General features: G+C 44.1%; 3 protein-coding genes across 5 annotated transcripts in view; 1 reads left to right on the top strand and 2 right to left on the bottom strand.

The window, feature by feature from the left end:
- rfx2 (regulatory factor X, 2 (influences HLA class II expression)) overlaps window positions 1-12,335 on the top strand; it is a 36,573-nt gene extending 24,238 nt beyond the window's left edge. Inside the window, exons 7-19 of one of the 3 annotated variants that reach the window (XM_036140947.1) lie at window positions 1,013-1,194; window positions 1,354-1,473; window positions 2,740-2,861; window positions 3,184-3,302; window positions 6,624-6,736; window positions 6,833-6,984; window positions 8,121-8,218; window positions 8,377-8,526; window positions 8,700-8,908; window positions 9,001-9,154; window positions 9,927-9,981; window positions 10,088-10,208; window positions 12,220-12,335. In XM_036140947.1, coding sequence (XP_035996840.1) covers window positions 1,013-1,194; window positions 1,354-1,473; window positions 2,740-2,861; window positions 3,184-3,302; window positions 6,624-6,736; window positions 6,833-6,984; window positions 8,121-8,218; window positions 8,377-8,526; window positions 8,700-8,908; window positions 9,001-9,154; window positions 9,927-9,981; window positions 10,088-10,208; window positions 12,220-12,250 — 1,626 coding nt within the window. In that variant the 3' untranslated portion in view covers window positions 12,251-12,335. The remainder of the gene's footprint in view (window positions 1-1,012; window positions 1,195-1,353; window positions 1,474-2,739; window positions 2,862-3,183; window positions 3,303-6,623; window positions 6,737-6,832; window positions 6,985-8,120; window positions 8,219-8,376; window positions 8,527-8,699; window positions 8,909-9,000; window positions 9,155-9,926; window positions 9,982-10,087; window positions 10,209-12,219) is intronic. The other 2 variants (XM_021308026.2, XM_021308025.2) reach the window with 2 other exon arrangements.
- A 3,004-nt stretch (window positions 12,336-15,339) lies between these two features.
- Window positions 15,340-17,659, bottom strand: LOC118564235 (F-BAR domain only protein 1-like). The gene is made up of 3 exons (XM_036141652.1): window positions 17,636-17,659; window positions 15,652-15,828; window positions 15,340-15,553 (listed from the first exon to the last, which is right to left on the bottom strand). Exons 1-3 carry the CDS (start codon window positions 17,657-17,659, stop codon window positions 15,353-15,355), a joined length of 402 nt encoding a protein of 133 aa, XP_035997545.1. The 3' UTR covers window positions 15,340-15,352.
- Window positions 17,660-18,035: 376 nt separating this feature from the next.
- fcho1 (FCH and mu domain containing endocytic adaptor 1) overlaps window positions 18,036-19,655 on the bottom strand; it is a 78,995-nt gene continuing 77,375 nt past the window's right edge. Inside the window, exon 27 of the mRNA XM_036140946.1 lies at window positions 18,036-18,521. Coding sequence (XP_035996839.1) covers window positions 18,493-18,521 — 29 coding nt within the window. The 3' untranslated portion in view covers window positions 18,036-18,492. The remainder of the gene's footprint in view (window positions 18,522-19,655) is intronic.

Raw genomic sequence — 19,655 nt, 5'->3', positions numbered from 1 at the left:
GGTAATATTTGAGAAGGGTTTTACATACAGAAACCAAAGAAAACAAGCTTTTTTCAGCTGTCTTTTGGCCAAAGTTAAGCCATTTTTTAAATGGTCCTGACCTGGAGGAGGCCATTCATGCTTTATTAGCTCCAGACTCGACTATTGTAACGCTCTCCATGTCGGTGTCTCCCAGTCGAGCCTTAATGGCCTCCTGCTTGTCCAGGATTTCTGCCACCGTCGTTTAACTTGCGCCTCCCGACGTGCGCACATCCTCCCTGCTTTACATTCTTTACACTGGCTTCCTGTTGCTTTTTAGGTCTGATTTTAAACTTTTGATGTTTGTTTTTAAATCTCTTAACGGCCTCCCTTCTCCTGATTTACCGGATCGTTTAAGTGTTTAGCATGCCTGGCAGGTCCTTCGGGTCACCATGTTCCAGGACCTGAGCTTAAATGGGGGGGACACCAGCGTCTCTGTGCCATCACCAAACCGGACCCTTTCAAAAGCAAATTAAAGATGCATTTGTTCAGAAAGGCTTTTAATGTTGTTTAGCTAATTCGTTTTTAACTGAACTTTTTTCTTTTTCTGTGTTTTTATGATTTTTTTTATTGTTATGCGCTTTGGTCTTCTTATTTGGCTGTTTTTTTAAAGCGCTTTATGAATTAATAAGCAAGTGAAAATGGAAGTTTTAGTTTTTGTAACCAGATTGTGTGTTTTATGCATGAATTGAACTCTTTAACGCTGCAGGATGCAGCAGGTGTGTGGAAGTCTTTCTGACAGAACAACGATCTCTGCACTCATCTGAACTCTAGCAGCAGTTTTGATGCTCCGGCCTTTTGCAGCCTCGTCGCAGACGGAGTGTAGTAACTGATGTTTATGAATCAGAGGCTGTGTGATGCGCGTGTTTATGTGGCTTTTGATATGATAAAAGGATCTGCTCCTCTCTGCCGCTGCTCAGGTGACCGACGGTCAACAGAGCAGGTCTGTCTCCCGGGAACACTGATGGCGTGAATATATTCTCCGTGTCTTTAGCTGCAGTGGCTGCTGGACAACTACGAGACGGCGGAGGGGGTGAGCCTGCCCCGGTGTTCCCTCTACAACCATTACCTAAGGCACTGTCAGGAGCAGAAGCTGGATCCAGTCAACGCTGCGTCCTTCGGCAAACTCATCCGCTCGGTCTTTATGGGCCTCAGGACGCGGCGCCTCGGCACCAGGTAGGAGGACGCTGATAACAGTAATCGCACAACTTTTCGAGACGCGAGGAATATGATGATGCTTATAGGCAGCGGAGAAGGGTAATGATAGTAATTACTACGATGGCAAGGCTTTTTCTCACTGCTTCCTGGCTCTTTTCTGGCTTTTTTTTCTCTCAGAGGCAACTCCAAGTATCATTACTATGGCATCCGGGTGAAGCCAGACTCTCCGCTGAACCGGCTGCAGGAGGACACCCAGTACATGGCGATGAGGCAGCAGCCCGTCCACCAGAAGCAGAGGTCAGACTTTTCTGAACGCGGGCCAAAAATACTGTTTACTTCCTTTTAGTTCTTTGTGATTAAACTGTGTGAGACGTTGTTAGACTAAACATTTAACGCACCGTAATGTCTGAAGGCCATTTTCAAAATTGGATGTCGGGGTTTCTGGGTAAAAAGGGACGAAAATAAATACACGTAACGCCAATCCTCTTCCTTCTGCTTCCCAGTTTCTATCACATTTGTCATAATTTATGATTTATGCCATTAAATCCCAATAAAATACGTCAGTCGTATTTCAAAAAATATGAAAATGTGAATAGAAATGTTAACTTGCATAAAAAAATAGTTAAGTGATATTTGTTCACTACTTTTTAAAATCAAAGTAGTTACTGTCAGCCGCTCACAACCAGTTTTGTCTGTTTCCCTAAACGACTGAAATACCGGGACTAGAAAACAAACCAGTTAAATAATATAAAAAGATGAGCTTAAAGGGGAATTACTGTATTTTTCTTACTATAAGTCTATTGGCCAAACTATGAACAAAAAGTGTGACTCATAGTCTCAAAAATACAGAAATTCATTTGGATCTAAAACTAAAACCTCTGCATCCCTCTTTTCCTTATTAACAGATTTATGTATTTTTTTATGTTTTCTGATGGTTCTGACATTAGAGGAACAACAAAGGTTGAAAATGTTAACGTTGTGATGTCTGTGACATCACCACTAAGGAGTTTTGACCAAACTTTGCTTTACAGAAATTGGAGCGTTTGAGCAGGAACGCCGTGTTTAAGGTCATGCTAAAGTATCTGAATTAGATTTAAATCCAGACTTTGACTAGGCCACGCCAAAGCTTCATTTTCTTTTGTCATTCAGAGATGCCCTTGCTACTGTGGCTTTGGATCTTAGTCCTGCTAAAAACCCAAATGGTGATGGGGTTTGAGTCCTATAGTGACGAAATTCCATCAATTATGACAAATCAACCAGGTCTTGTGGAAACAAAGCGGCCTCAAACCCTCACACTAACACCATCATGTTAGTGTGAGGGTTATATTACTGGAAAACTGCTTCTTTTAGGCCAGCAGGTTATCTATCCATCCATCCCAAATTAAAAAGCGCTTCACGACAAAACAAGAGAAGATGGCAAACGGCTTTTTCACACTACTGTATAATATGTAACTGAAGGGTCAAATAATATGTCCTCACTTATTTCTTAATGACATGCATGTCTCTCTCTCGTGTGTGTGTGTGTGTGTGTGTGTGTGTGTGTGTGTGTGTGTGTGTGTGCAGGTTTAAGCCTCTCCAGAAGGTGGACAGCATGTCTGACAGCCTGTGTGGAAGCTCTCAGCACTGCAGCGGCACCCCGGAGCAGTCGGTGGCTGCTCAGAGCCAACAGCACCAGCAGTATATCGGTACGCGCAGACGCTGCTGCTAAGACTCTCCTTTATTTACATTTTTCCTGACCTTTTTAGAAGAAAATAGGAAGGTTGTGGGTTCGATTCCAGCTTCCCCAGTCACGTGTTCAATGTGCCCCTGGGCAAGGCGCTTAACCCCAAGTTGCCTACTGATCTGCGGATCTGTGTGAATGTGTGCGTGTTAGTGAGTGATCAGCATGACTGGAGAAGCGCTTTTATCAGTTAATTTACCATCACAGTAAATTCCTGTAGATTCCGTCTCGCTCGCCTTGACGTCGTGGTTTTATCGATAAACACTCGTCCACGTTCGTCCCCGCAGACACGTCTCACTCCTTACCTCCGTTTCCGTCTCCGGACCTGGGCACGCAGCCTCTCCCTGAGCGCATGGGCATGAGCGACATTAAGAAGCTGCAAACACTCTACAGAGGCCACTGTGAGGTGAGATGCACAACCTTTATTCTTCTTAACAAAGTCGTTTGTTTCAGTTATTCACAACTGCCCTGTACATCACATAGGGATATATTTTATTCACTGTAAATAAATGGAAACTAATGTGTTTATATTTTTTCTACTTTGTGTTTGGTTGTGATTAAGGTTTGCAGATAATGAAAACCCAAAAACAGATTTATGTTTTATTCATGTTATGGCTGTAAAAGCTGCTAATTTCATAGTTAGTGCTACTCAGAGTGCTGATGAAAAACGAAGTGGAAGGAAAAAGTGTGGTAGAAAAGCTTGGAATGACTGGTCACTGTTTAAGCAATCAATATAATATATAAGCCACACTATTGATTTGAATTACTGAAACAAATTAACTTTTAAACTATAAGTTAATTTATTGAGATGCAGCTGACTGTGTTAAGCAGAGGAATGTTTTTCCTCTTGGTTGCTCGTGGCTCCCTGACCGTACCAGTTTATCATAAACTGAATCAGCTGCTTAATTAATCAGATCTGAATGTAACAAAAACATTTAAAGCGATTTAGATATGATATAAATAAAACCACACCGATGGTCTTCTGTTTGCAGTGAACTGCTGAAGATTCCTTCATAATGTCCTAATGTTGGGAAACCAAGCTGGAGTCAACAGGCGTCTTATTTCTAAACAGTTTTAGGCGCCGCTGTCCAGCTCAGGTCCCTGAAGGAGCCGATCACTTGTGCCGGCTGAAGCTTGAACACAGATAATAGGAGTAGAAATAACCCTAGTTTGGGTCTTCCAGCCTGGAGAGAGGCTGCGATTAATACAGCAAAGCCGGAGGTTTATCATATTATGCCGGCCTCCCCTTGTCCACTTTCTCCACACACACCCTTTGTTCCGGCCGTCTTTTCATCTCTGCGCAGCTTTCAAGACACGCCAATTAACCTTTCAGCGTGCCGGGTGGACATCTCTGCGTCTCTGTGGCGGCCTCCCCTCGGGCCTTTGTGTTGCTGTCTCTGTGGACAGGTGGACAGACTCCTGTCTTTGTCCACCGTCACATTTCTGTCACGCTTACAGCTCCTGTGGACCGAGGTTCCTGCATTTTATTTATTTTTTTCTCCACCATTTTGCAGCCCAGAAACACCAAGTTAGGATTATTTTTCCTTAGAAACTTGTCTTGATAGCAGTGGATGGTGGGTTCATTGTCATCAGACATGTTTAGGTGTTTATTTCTGTCAGTGTGAATAATTATATATAAATATCGCATCGAGCCGATTAAAGACACTAAATGACGCGTACACTGTACAGTAAATGCAATCAACACTTGGTGAGGCTCCTTTTGCAGGAATTACTGCATCACTATGTTTACAGGCACTTTTCATGGTTGGATTGAAATGTTTTTGGATTAAAAACCAAAAATAATCAGACTGTACCATTTATATGGGCATACGATCAATTAATTTAATCAATGTGAGTTTAAAAACTTCCATCTAAAACAAAAACTAAACAAAGCAGTATTATATGAGTTTGTTTGTCTTCTGAGCGCCCAGGCTGGACTCACCAGGATCTAGTTACGGTTGAAACGTTACTGAATAAATAATCATTTTGAGAATCAGAATAATGGGAATAACTTGATCCAAGTGTTTATACGCATGATGATAGGATTATTACACCCAGAATACAATCTCATTCTGATTGAGTTTAATCTGATCAGAATATTCTGACCGGCGTTTTACATGAGCCTCTAGTTCATCTTCATCGCTGGCTCTGGTGTCGCTCATCTTCCTCTTGACCGTAACGCTATAGACGTCGTATGGAGTCCACATCAGACAGGTTAGCCAGCCAATCAGGCAGTGATGCCGTGTAGGGTATGTGAGAAGCAGCATCTCCATAAAGCTGGTCAGCTTTTACAGTCTGCTGATGGACGAGGACTTGTCTTTCTCCTCAGCCCAGGTAAGACTCTCCTGACATCGTCTCTGGTTCTGAAGCGGCTCACCAACAAACTCCTAAACGGGCTTTGGTTCCCGACCCTCTGGGGCGTTTCTCTGTTGCTTTTGCACCTTTCTCTGCCACACTTTCTCCTTCCACTCAACTTTCTGTTAGCGTGCTCGGATCCAGCGCTCTGAACAACCAGCTTCATTTAGTGGCCCGTCCTCCTGGTGGAGGCTGTCTGTGATCGCAGTTCTGGTTGTGTAGACAAAACATTTCGATATTAAAAACCCGTTTTTATTGCTTCGGTGTGACCGGATCGTTGGGTTAATTCTCTTAGCTGTAAAGCCGTGATCTTCAAAAATCGACATCAATAAATGCTCATGGCTGCTTGTGTGCGATTAATCTAAATATAATTTGAGATATTCGAAGTTGTTTCTTAATGTCACAGAAACAAAACAGATTTTCAGGCTCTTAGAAGTTTGAAACATTTTGGTGTAAAAAGCCACACAGCTCACATAAAATAAAATGAAAGTATTTTTTAATTTAATCTCAAACCACGGCTTTGGTTTCTGTGAATGTAGAGGACACTTCTGCCAGTGATGCCGTCCTCTTCCACACTTTCCCCTCGTTCAGCGCGTTTTTAACTCGTCTTTTTTTTTTTTTTTTCCTGCGTGGATAGAAAGCGGCGAGGCAGGACACACTTGTTTGGAGGGAATAAGGAGGCAGAGCGTGCTTGTTTGGAGGGAACGGGGAATTCTTCCTTTTGTTTTGGAGCTCTGTGTTTGACCTGTTGCTGGGGGCAACTGTAAACACGGTTGCCGTGGCGACGGGCAGAGAGGAAGCAAAAGCGTATCATGTGATCGAGACTCGCGCCGCCGTGTAACAGGATCCTGCAGCAAGTGTTGGTCGGTGCGGACAGAGGAAGAGGCGACTGAGTGAAAAACCAAACAAACACGGTTTTTTTTATTTTTTTATTTTTTTTTAATGGAGATTGTGGTCTGATCTAAACTTCTGACATTAGCTCTGGTGTTAGTAATCTCTTCACAATCACCGCCGCTTCCTTCACGTTCACAAGCACAAGCACTCTGCTCTCACACACGCCAACAGGAAGGAAGTGTTGCAGGTAAGGGGGGGGGGGCTCTGAGAGCAGGAAAACTAAGGCACAAATCTCTAAAGCTGCTGCACAAAGGGATTAAAAATGAAGAATAAAATCTAATGGACTCTCCTGATGATTAATCTGCGGGGAGCTGCGTTTCAGCTGGTCCGTCTGAGCAGGAGGACCCGGGCTGAGCGAGAGGCTGCCGGCCCACCCGCCCGCCTGGAGGAACTTTGTTGTGTGTCTGGTTGCCATGGCTCAGCTCTGTGTGTTTTGCCCCCCCCCCCCCCCCCCCCCCCCCCCCCTCCCCTCCTGCAGGCTACTCTGGATGTGGTGATGAATCTCCATTTCCACTATGTGGAGAATCTCTGGCAGACCTTTTGGAATTCAACACCGCCACCTAGTGACGGGAGCACGGCCATCCCCACCAGGTCCGCTCAGACGTTTTAAACTCGGTGGGGGGGGGGGGGTCGGACCACGCGGGTCCAGAACAGCAACGCTGACGTGGATTTTGTCGTCCTCTGCAGTGACGACGACCTGGAACGCGTGATTCCCAGGGAGAAGCTGGTGGCTCTGTGTAAATATGAACCAATCAGACTCTGGATGAGGAGCTGTGACCACATCCTGTACCAGGCCCTGGTGGAGATCCTCATCCCCGACGTCCTGCGTCCCGTTCCTAGTCAGTACCGCCGTCTTTTATCTCTAAATTACTTAAAAGCAGAGGTTTCTGATCTATTTTTTTGGTTGTTGTTCCTAACTTTAGACACACTAATGTACATTCTAACAGAATCAGATTTTTGCAGCCAGCCATGGTCAACAGCTTCAAAATGTTCCTGTGGCCCCTCCATCATTAATTATGAGGAGCGGAGCCGCCATAAGCATCTCTGTGCGAGAGCAGCTGCAGTAAAACAGGAATTTACCGTTTGAAAACAAAAACAAGCAAGAGAGTAGACATTTATAATTTATCCTTAGCATCTCATAGCAAAAAGTAAACGACGGTCTCTCTGTGTAATCTTTAGAAAGGGGAGCTTTAGCTTTGCTCAGACATTTCCTGTTAGCTGCTGATCTACTGGTCCCTGTTGTTCAGTAGTCGCTGAAAGGACAGCTTTAGTAGAAATGGATTCCTGCTGAACCACTTCCTACATCTCCGTATCACCTCACTGCGGCTGAAATTAGTCTTTTTATATCAAAGTGTTTCTGTTGGTCCAGCCTGGTAAAGCTCGACTACCGTCACATCCTGCCTTTAGGCGTTCTTTATAAAGGTTAATATAAAATGTACTTCAGGTCAGCCGCTGAGTTCTTGGTGCTTTAACATGGAAAATCCCAAATGTCTTCATTAGCTTCTTCATTTAGTCAGTTTTCATTTATTAATTGCTGGCAACAATTTCCAAGTCACAAACTGAGTTATCTGATGCATGTTTTCAGTTTTAATTACTGTTGCAATGACATTGTGCAGCACAGATATTAGAAGACATTGAGATATTATGGATTTTTTCCACCTGTGAACCTACATTTCATTTTATGTCCAAACACTTACTGAGGTTTAACGTCTAAGTCAGTCAGATCCTTATCAGGTAGGAATCCTAAAAGTGCGTCTAACTGGACGGTTTCTATGTACGGCGCTTCAAATTTATAATCCCAAAAAAACCTCGGTGTGCTGCTGCACATCAGCACGGCGGTGAGGATTGTAGTCTGGGTGCAGATTTAACCTGAGATCTCACTTGGCCTCTGATGGAGACGTTCTCTGATGTAATCTGCAGAGTTTCCATCTCGTGGCGCTGATACTTTGTAATCCAGGCCGTTCCCTTTCTTCAGGCACTCTCACCCAGGCCATCAGAAACTTTGCCAAGAGTCTGGAGGGTTGGCTGACGACCGCCATGACCAGCTTCCCACAAGAGATCATTCGCACCAAGGTAACCAGAAGTCTCCCTTTTATGTAGAATCACAGAGTTAACCTCAAATTACACGTTTATCCCTAAATCTGGTGGTTTTACGCCCTGTGACGTGAAAAAAGGCCTTTATTTGATTCATACGGATCGTTCTGAGTGTTTTCTCTCCTCCTGTGGTCCAGGTGGCCGTGGTCAGCGCCTTCGCTCAGACTCTGAGGCGATACACCAGCCTGAACCACCTGGCCCAGGCAGCCCGCGCCGTTCTGCAGAACACCTCCCAGATCAACCAGATGCTGTCCGACCTCAACAGGGTGGACTTCGCCAACGTGCAGGTAGAGCAGCGCGGCCTGCAGGTCATCCAGACCGCAGCGCTGACGCCGTCTGTCTGTCTGACCGTCTGTCTGACTGTCTGACCGTCTGTCTGACCGTCTGTCTGACCGTCTGTCTGACCGTCTGTCTGACCGTCTGTCTGTCCGTCTGTCTGACCGTCCGTCTGACCCAACAGGAGCAGGCGTCGTGGGTCTGCCAGTGCGATGAAAGCGTGGTGCAGCGTCTGGAGCAAGACTTCAAGGTGACCCTGCAGCAGCAGAGCTCTCTGGACCAGTGGGCCACCTGGCTGGACAACGTGGTCTCTCAGGTCCTCAAGCCTCACCAGGGGAGCCCCAGTTTCCCCAAAGCCGCCCGCCAGTTCCTGCTCAAGTGGTCCTTCTACAGGTGCGCAACCAGCAACCCCCCAAACCACAGAGAGCGCCTTAACACGACGCAGAGTAACGAAGGATTTCACTGACGAACTTTTCTCCTCGCAGCTCCATGGTGATCAGAGATCTGACTCTGCGCAGCGCCGCCAGCTTCGGCTCCTTCCACCTGATCCGCCTGCTCTACGACGAGTACATGTTCTACCTGGTGGAGCACCGCGTGGCCCAGGCCACCGGAGAGACTCCCATAGCTGTGATGGGCGAGGTACGGACGATCAGAGGGAGTACTAAACGTTACAGTGCCTTACAGAAGTATTTATACCACTGGCCTGTTCTAACAGGCAGCCGCAGACCTTAATGTTGAGCTTTAATGTGAGAAACCAACACAATAACGCAGAATTATGAAGCCACGGCACAAGAAACCTGATTTTTCTGTGTGGCACATGTTTGTCGTCCCATTTACTCTGATACCCCCAAATAAAATTCTGTTCAATCCTGCAGAAGTGACTTAATTGGTAAAAACGGTCCATCTTTAGTTTATTTAAACTATGTAGAAGGAAAAAAAAAACAAACAGCGTTCCCACAGAGAAATGGTGGTGGCAGCATCATGCTGTGGGTGGCAGGTGAATGGATTTAAAATGGAGGTTCTCCATTCAGAGTGCCAACAGTGCGGTTTAGATTAAAACATATTCACGTGTTAGAACGGCCTAGTCAAAGTCCAGACCCAAACCAAAATGGAGCCCAGATGCTCTGAGCTGTTTTGTAAAGAGAAACTATTCAGTCTCTGGAAAACTGAGAGACGGCCAGCTGTGACCGCAGCACACGGCGGTTCTACAAAGTACCGCCTCGGGTTAAATGCATGCCACACTTTTCAGATTTTAATTGGTGAAACACTGAAGCCACGGCTGGCGTTTGGTTTCCAGTAAAATACTGGATGTGTCTCCTTCAGCGGGTTTGGATACTTCTGCAAGGGACTGAATCTAAATGTGTCGCTGTTTTCTTCGTTCACCAATTCTCCCTGAAATCTGAAATTACAGTTCAGCGACCTGAGCTCCATGATGCCGTCCCTCATGGAGAAGGGTAAGTTTTCAGGTAGAGCAACCGTCGCCGTCGTCTCTCCACACGGCAGAATTAAAGCTTCGTCTCTGACCCGTCGTCATCGGTTCTGTTCTGACCTCCTCTCTGTTTTCTGGACCAGCAGACGCCTCCTTCTCAGATGAGATGAGCAACCTGGGCAGCGACGCCGACGCGTCCGGCGGCCCGGCAGAACCGGCCGTGAAGAGGGAGCGCATCGAAATAAGCCACCCTCTGCAGGAAATGTGAGTCCAGTCTGAGCGGGCCGGGCCGGAACCAGAACCCGGCCGGGGGGGCGCAGGGCTTTCTTCCTCCTGCAGTTAATAGATGTGCAATGTAAATAGAGAAGAGTGCAGAAGCACGCCCCCCCCCCCCCCCCTTGTTTCACGGGGCGCCGCTGATCCGCTCGCTTTCTGTTTTTGTTGGAACTGTGAATTTCTTCTGTGCTGTAGCTTCTCATGTTGGCCGTGTAACTTCTAAGTGCTGGTGTTTGTGGTTCCTCTTGGGTTCTGTGCTGAATTTGAGTCGAGTCGTGCCATCGTGTCATTTGAGTGCCTTAGATTAACCCGGAGATCCCACAGATGTCAGTCTGTCCCTCAGCTGTGCCTCAACCGCAGGATGAATGTATCGTCTTCAGACCTCAAGCTCTCAGAGCGCCTCCTGCTCCGTCTGCTCGTAGTCGTGCTCCTCTGCGCCTCCTGGCCAACGCACGGACGCCGCCAGCCAACCCAAAGGACTTTCCTTTTTGTTACCGCCCCCCCGCTGGGCCGAGGCGGCAGGACCTCGTCTGGAACGCATTTATTTTACCTCAATATTTCTGTTTGGCTGTTTAAACAACATGTAAGCTGTCTGATCACCTGTTAGAACATAAAGAGTCCTGCAAAAGTTTTCAAAGCCCTTGAACTTTCTCACAGTCCAGAGTACCGATTTATATTTATATTATATTAACATTTATATTGTCGCAGCCTCTGAGACGAGCAGAGGAGATATTTCTCTCTCCGTCATCTTTGTCTTTGAGTGGACGGGGAGTATCTGTCCACATGTCCCCTGTTGGACTGAGGTCTGGACGTCCAACCCGTCCCCCGTCCTCGCTGAACAAAAAAACACCCGCAGCATGATGCCACCATCGCCATGTCACAGCGTTGGGGTGGTGTCTTCTGGGTAATGTGGTTTTTTTCATCATTTGACTTCCTTTATCCAGTCATCTATAAAGGCCAGATTTGTGATGCTTCCACCTGAGCTCCAGCTCTGTGCAGCTCCTCCCAGGTTAAAGCTCTGCTTAAGTTTGGCTGGATGTTCATGTCTTGGATGGTTTGTGGTCGTGCCACAGCTCTGTGCGTCTCAGAGTCCAGAGCCTGCTTTAATGTCTTTAAAGCCTCTCCTCACGTTCTACCTGACCTCCTCACTAATGTTCCCCAACAAACCCGAGGCCTTCAGCGGGTCGCTGGGTTTGTGGTGTGATTAAATTACAGCTTGACACCATTTGCTAGAAATCGGTTGCACTGGACTTTATTTATGGGTACCGAGGTAAAGGGGGGGTGAACACAAATGCACACATTTCTGATTATTTGGGGGGAAAAGGTGAAAACCACAAATGCTTTTCCATGAGCTATAGAACAAAATTCCAAGGGATGTGAATACTTTTGCAAAGGGCTGTCTATGTAGAGCTGGAGGTGGAAATATTCCAGATTAATCAGCCAAATGGATGCAGGATGTTCAGCACCAGCTCTGGTGGAGCTTTGGACCCTAAACTGACGCTCTAACCTGACGTTGCTCTGGTCGTGTCTTATAGTCTGCCTGAATGAAACGGAGACATGCAGCACGTCTTTAGAGGGCAGATAATTAATAATAAATGTTTCTATGACGCTGAAAGTTTGATATCTCTGGTGCCGTTGCCCGTCTGGTCACACGGCATCAGCAGGAAATCTGTCCCAGTCCCAATGTTAAATGTGTAAAGCTGAGTTTATTACCGCGGTGCAGCTGCCCTCAGTCATCTATCCTATTTATGATCTGATGAATTTTTGTGTTGAATCTTAAATTTTCCCCCTCAGATGGTTTTGTTGTAGCAACGAGTCTTAAGTTATTTAAGGCTTTTAGTAACTCGTGCCTGTCACAGTAATTTGCCTTAAAGTGCTCTGGAGGAAAATCATTTCTATGTGTACTTTGTAACGTTTTGTAAAGCTGTTCTAGATTATTTTTTATTGAACTAGTTTCTTCTCACAAGTAAACTGAACTTATTTTTGGTGTCTTTTTAAGCCTGTTCCTGACTACGCTTCCGCTAGCCTGAGGACAGAGGATTGTAATAAACAGCATAGTTTCACTGTATTTTGTACCTGGTCACAATGTTGTAATAAACTGTTGTAAACCCAAAACGGTTTGAATATTTATTTATTATTCTTTAATCAATTCTGAACGTCACAAAACTCTAATTAAAACAAACATCTGCTTTACAAACAGCTTTTTTCTACAGTTTGATAGAAGATCACACAAACGTCTCCTTGATCCCTCAGGATGGTACAAAGATACAATATTTACATTATTTAAATTAATAATTTCCATGGCAGCTCAGCTTTAGACCAACTTATTTTCTAACCCATGTTTTTTTTTCTCCCAATAATTCACATAAAGAGATGTAGCTTATTTTTCAGTCTCTATGTCCGAAAGGCACAAACAACACAGCCCCGAACAAAGTAGCTTCAGTAAAAAGGCGAGACGACTGAACGCGTCACCAACAACCTACAAGTTAGAGGAAAAAAAACTACCGTTGGTCCAAAAACAGCCGGACACGTCAGGAGGAAGAGCTTCAGGTGCAGCAGCCTGGTCCGGGTCTACAAGGAGCAGCCCGCCATGTACTTCCCTGAGGAAGAAAGTAAAAATTATTAAAGGGAAATGCATCATGACCAGAAATCATGAAAAATATTAACCCCGTTTTTTTTAAAAAACAAAAAGAAAAGATTCTGGTAGTTTGAAGCGAGTCTGAAACAGATTCATTAAACCACGGCGACTAATCTCAGCCTGGCAGTGGAAAACAAAATGTAGTTAAAATTACAAATCCAGTTTCAAATGCCTCGACCCACAATTGGAGACGAGAAAAAAGACGGGAAAAGAAAAACTTCTGTCGCGTTTTAACGTTAAAGCATCACGATTAGTAATGTGCCAAGAGAAACTTGGCTCCAGAACCAGTTCCCAACAAACATCTCAGTAAATTATTATTTTTATTTATTTTAAATAGCACAGCTGGAAAAAAAAAAAGTTACACCCAAAAGTTATTCATACACCCAGAAAATTCATATTTTAAATTATTTCTATTTAACCAAAGGGCATCTTTCAGAAGAGAAGGGGAAATCCTTTTTATTTAGCTTTTAGTAAAAACAACCGAGAAAAAGCCTTTATTGCTTTAAGCTATTAAACGCGTCTCATAATCAGTGACGAGTTATTTCCACCGGTCATTTTCTTTATTTACTTTATGTGATGAGCAATATTAAGCAGAACTGCAGCGATTAAAACAGTAATGCAGAGTTCCTGCACCTGATCCAAAGCAGACCGTCTAAATTACACAGCTTTGTGTGTCTTTTGCCACGTTTCTGCAACCAGTTTCATCAATAAAAACAAATAAACCACGATAAAAATGTAAGTTGCAGCCTTGCTCTGCTGAACGTCAGCTTAAATCAGCCGGGATGGAAACCTCGGCTGCAGCGCTGGTGTCCTAACCTCACCTCCAGACTAATTAATCCAGAAATGAGCAGCAAAATCACACGTTTTCAGGTCTGACACAAGTCGGCCAATCACACCGCAGCTCCTTCTGCGTACAGATAATACACAGTGGTATTAAATAAATTAAACGTTAATTTAGTAAGGGAAACATTATACCGATTGATGTGAAGCCTGCATTTTATATTATGACTTTTTCCACCTTAGGCTAATAAAAACACTGCACTTTTCTTTTTAAAGTTATTTTTAATCTGACAAACAAGCCTCTTAGAAATGCAGATTCTGATTTATTGAACATGACTGTATTGTCCTGTACTGAAGGTCTGCATCGTTATAAGTCGTAATAATCCTCTTCATCATATTAGGACATTTTGACTCAACGAGGAGGAGGAAAAAAATTTTTTTCTGAGCTTCTTCTGGTTTAATTAATGAAGATAATTAATGTTAGAAAAATGTAAATATTTTATTTTCATTAAGTTACAGGCCTTTGGTCTGTTTCAAGAGTTGGCTTGCAGGAATTCAATTAAATTTTATTTGTATAGCGCCAATTCATGAAACATCTCAAGGCACTTTACAGAATCAAAATCAATCAGATTATACAGATTGGGTCAGATGTTCTTCAGTTTTAACTTCAAACAGGGTGGATTGTTCTGCTAGATAAGGAAACGTCGTGCCTTATCCAGCTGTGTGGTAGCAGGTGACTGATCACTACAATAAACCTGCACCCCTATTTATATGTTGTTAACCTGATATTTCTTTGAAGTCCGATAATAAAAGGCAGAGGACAGAGCTGAGCACAGACATTCTCCGTCTGGCTCTACCCTCCTATTCTGCAGAAAAGTAACTTGAGTTCTGTGTTGGTTTCTTCCTCGGACAATAAGGGGTTATTATAACTAACAATTAACATTTAATGAATATTTGGATTGTAAAGCTATAATAATTGTATAGATTAGATGAAAACAGTTTCAGAAAACAGCCATGATCACCTGTGGCGAACCTCTTCTTGACCAGCGACATGCGGTACCCGGCTGCCCACCAGCTCCACGTCGGTGCCCGACAGCGACGTCCCGGAGCCCACGAACTGAACAGCCAGGCTGGGCGGGGGGCCGCGGGGGGCCTCCAGGCACTGCCAGCTGGCGCACAGCGTCCCCGAGCCTGGGGGAAACAAACGCACGCCGTTCATGAACCCACGCCTCATGAGTTAGAAAGGAAACGCCTTCATGACCAAACTCAGGCACCGCTTTAACTTTTGGAGCAGAGAATCGACAAGAAGCAGCCTACACTGCAAAAACTGATCTAAAAAATAAGTAAAATGTTCTTAAAATTTGTGCATTTGTCCTTGATTTGAGCAGGTAAATAAGATTATCTGCCAATGGAATGAGTATTTTGACCCCTTAAAATAAGATAATTAGACATCCTGCACTTGAAATAAGATGATTGAGATGAATTGTTCATATTTTAAGTGCAAAAATCTTATTCCATTGGCAAATCATCTTATTTACCTGCTCAAATCAAGGACAAATGCACAAATTTTAAGAACATTTTACTTATTAATAGTTTTGTTTTTGCAGTGTATAAACCTTCACATTTCATATTCAACCTTAAATCTGAGGCTCATTTTGCTGTTAAACTAAACATCTCAGCAGAAATAAATGCTTTTTCCCTCCACGGCCGCTGCTCACCAGGAGGCCGGCGGCTGGCACTGCAGGTCTGAGGCGGTGTGGTCCAGAGGCAGCAGGACCTGCACGGCGGTGAGCTGGGTGGAGGGCGCCGTGGCCGGGCAGCAGTGATAGTCCAGGGACACCCGGGTCACCGTGCCGCTGCGCTGACACTCGGCCGACAGCAGCAGAGGAGCGCGGCCCGGGTCCTGAGAAGACACCTGGGGACGGGGGACGTGGAGGTCCACAATCAGAACCGCGTTTTTTCCTGATTTAACGTCCATGTGGAGGAAGAAGAAGTAAAATATCAATCTCTGACCTGGTACTTGAGCACGGCGACGTTGTAGTACGACGCCTGGGGGTTGAGCTCGGCCTCCCTCTGCACGTGGAGCTGCAGCGCCTGCATGTTGAACCAGAAGTCCCTGGTGTCCGGGTCGCTCTGGGACGGGTCGCTGCGAGGACACGTCGGCGGTGAGACGAGAAAGACGCAGGAGGACTAACCTGACAACAGCCAGACGCATGTATCCCTCCGCCTAGCTTCACTCACATACATCTGGGACACCGCCCATAGAAAGTGATTTCTCCAACCAATTTTATGGTCTGGCCAATCAGGACGCAGAGCTGGAGTTTCATAGATGTGACGTAGCGGAGAAGCGACCGTGATGTGAGACTGTTTTGATAGCAATGGCGGCTCGTCGAGGAAGCAAGCGTTAGCATTGATGCTGCTATTTCTTCCGTGTTGTCCAATCTACCTGATATTGTTTCTAGGGCTGGGCAACGATTAAAATATTTAATCGCGATTAATCGCATAATTTGCCTGATTAATCGCGATTAATCGCATTGTATTTACAAACTCCAAGAATGAATTCAAAAGTAGTGTAAAGAGCACTTTTATTTTAATGTTCTGCTGCCATATGAACAAAAGTGTTGTAACATTTGTAGCACTTATCAGTAACACATATTTAGTGTAAAGCTCAACTTAAACATGTAAAACAAAAAAATAGCAATAATAATAAATTAAAGCTTATTGCCACTGACAGGGAATTCTCTTTATGGGGAAAAAAATCTACCAAAAACAGGCAATTTCTGAGGTAACAGCAGGGAGCAGCATTACCATTTTATGTTCAATACCAAAGTTTAACTTGGCAGTCGTTACAACTAACTTGTTTCTGTCATATTCCATGCTGGAAGAACTTTAAACTGAAATGCTTGCTAACTCGATATGCTTGCGTTTATTTGACGTTGACACACGGTTTTTTGTTGTTGCTTTCTCGCGCGCATATAGTGAATGGCAGGGGGAAAACAGGCAAAAACACATGGATGCTTTGAAGCGAGAAGCGACTTCACCGACGGCGTCTAAGCAGACCCCGCTCCGCACAAAACTTGTTCAACTCACCGCCTCGCCTAATAGCAAATTCCTGCGGGAAACACCGCCTTCCGCATGTCAGCTGTGCCACCATCGCCATGTCACAGCGTTGGGGTGGTGTCTTCTGGGTAATGTGGTTTTTTTCATCATTTGACTTCCTTTATCCAGTCATCTATAAAGGCCAGATTTGTGATGCTTCCACCTGAGCTCCAGCTCTGTGCAGCTCCTCCCAGGTTAAAGCTCTGCTTAAGTTTGGCTGGATGTTCATGTCTTGGATGGTTTGTGGTCGTGCCACAGCTCTGTGCGTCTCAGAGTCCAGAGCCTGCTTTAATGTCTTTAAAGCCTCTCCTCACGTTCTACCTGACCTCCTCACTAATGTTCCCCAACAAACCCGAGGCCTTCAGCGGGTCGCTGGGTTTGTGGTGTGATTAAATTACAGCTTGACACCATTTGCTAGAAATCGGTTGCACTGGACTTTATTTATGGGTACCGAGGTAAAGGGGGGGTGAACACAAATGCACACATTTCTGATTATTTGGGGGGAAAAGGTGAAAACCACAAATGCTTTTCCATGAGCTATAGAACAAAATTCCAAGGGATGTGAATACTTTTGCAAAGGGCTGTCTATGTAGAGCTGGAGGTGGAAATATTCCAGATTAATCAGCCAAATGGATGCAGGATGTTCAGCACCAGCTCTGGTGGAGCTTTGGACCCTAAACTGACGCTCTAACCTGACGTTGCTCTGGTCGTGTCTTATAGTCTGCCTGAATGAAACGGAGACATGCAGCACGTCTTTAGAGGGCAGATAATTAATAATAAATGTTTCTATGACGCTGAAAGTTTGATATCTCTGGTGCCGTTGCCCGTCTGGTCACACGGCATCAGCAGGAAATCTGTCCCAGTCCCAATGTTAAATGTGTAAAGCTGAGTTTATTACCGCGGTGCAGCTGCCCTCAGTCATCTATCCTATTTATGATCTGATGAATTTTTGTGTTGAATCTTAAATTTTCCCCCTCAGATGGTTTTGTTGTAGCAACGAGTCTTAAGTTATTTAAGGCTTTTAGTAACTCGTGCCTGTCACAGTAATTTGCCTTAAAGTGCTCTGGAGGAAAATCATTTCTATGTGTACTTTGTAACGTTTTGTAAAGCTGTTCTAGATTATTTTTTATTGAACTAGTTTCTTCTCACAAGTAAACTGAACTTATTTTTGGTGTCTTTTTAAGCCTGTTCCTGACTACGCTTCCGCTAGCCTGAGGACAGAGGATTGTAATAAACAGCATAGTTTCACTGTATTTTGTACCTGGTCACAATGTTGTAATAAACTGTTGTAAACCCAAAACGGTTTGAATATTTATTTATTATTCTTTAATCAATTCTGAACGTCACAAAACTCTAATTAAAACAAACATCTGCTTTACAAACAGCTTTTTTCTACAGTTTGATAGAAGATCACACAAACGTCTCCTTGATCCCTCAGGATGGTACAAAGATACAATATTTACATTATTTAAATTAATAATTTCCATGGCAGCTCAGCTTTAGACCAACTTATTTTCTAACCCATGTTTTTTTCTCCCAATAATTCACATAAAGAGATGTAGCTTATTTTTCAGTCTCTATGTCCGAAAGGCACAAACAACACAGCCCCGAACAAAGTAGCTTCAGTAAAAAGGCGAGACGACTGAACGCGTCACCAACAACCTACAAGTTAGAGGAAAAAAAAACTACCGTTGGTCCAAAAACAGCCGGACACGTCAGGAGGAAGAGCTTCAGGTGCAGCAGCCTGGTCCGGGTCTACAAGGAGCAGCCCGCCATGTACTTCCCTGAGGAAGAAAGTAAAAATTATTAAAGGGAAATGCATCATGACCAGAAATCATGAAAAATATTAACCCCGTTTTTTTTAAAAAACAAAAAGAAAAGATTCTGGTAGTTTGAAGCGAGTCTGAAACAGATTCATTAAACCACGGCGACTAATCTCAGCCTGGCAGTGGAAAACAAAATGTAGTTAAAATTACAAATCCAGTTTCAAATGCCTCGACCCACAATTGGAGACGAGAAAAAAGACGGGAAAAGAAAAACTTCTGTCGCGTTTTAACGTTAAAGCATCACGATTAGTAATGTGCCAAGAGAAACTTGGCTCCAGAACCAGTTCCCAACAAACATCTCAGTAAATTATTATTTTTTATTTATTTTAAATAGCACAGCTGGAAAAAAAAAAAGTTACACCCAAAAGTTATTCATACACCCAGAAAATTCATATTTTAAATTATTTCTATTTAACCAAAGGGCATCTTTCAGAAGAGAAGGGGAAATCCTTTTTATTTAGCTTTTAGTAAAAACAACCGAGAAAAAGCCTTTATTGCTTTAAGCTATTAAACGCGTCTCATAATCAGTGACGAGTTATTTCCACCGGTCATTTTCTTTATTTACTTTATGTGATGAGCAATATTAAGCAGAACTGCAGCGATTAAAACAGTAATGCAGAGTTCCTGCACCTGATCCAAAGCAGACCGTCTAAATTACACAGCTTTGTGTGTCTTTTGCCACGTTTCTGCAACCAGTTTCATCAATAAAAACAAATAAACCACGATAAAAATGTAAGTTGCAGCCTTGCTCTGCTGAACGTCAGCTTAAATCAGCCGGGATGGAAACCTCGGCTGCAGCGCTGGTGTCCTAACCTCACCTCCAGACTAATTAATCCAGAAATGAGCAGCAAAATCACACGTTTTCAGGTCTGACACACGTCGGCCAATCACACCGCAGCTCCTTCTGCGTACAGATAATACGCAGTGGTATTCAATAAATTAAACGTTCTTAATTTAGTAAGGGAAACATACAGATTGATTTGAAGCCTGCATTTTATATTATGACTTTTTTCCACCTTAAGCTAATAAAAACACTGCACTTTTCTTTTAAAGTTATTTTTAATCTGACAAACAAGCCTCTTAGAAATGTAG

This window comes from Fundulus heteroclitus, chromosome 9 (genome assembly GCF_011125445.2).
Source record: "Fundulus heteroclitus isolate FHET01 chromosome 9, MU-UCD_Fhet_4.1, whole genome shotgun sequence".
In the NCBI taxonomy this organism is placed as follows: domain Eukaryota; kingdom Metazoa; phylum Chordata; class Actinopteri; order Cyprinodontiformes; family Fundulidae; genus Fundulus; species Fundulus heteroclitus.
Note: the sequence above shows the minus strand (reverse complement) of the source record. Positions and strands in the feature narration are given on the sequence as shown.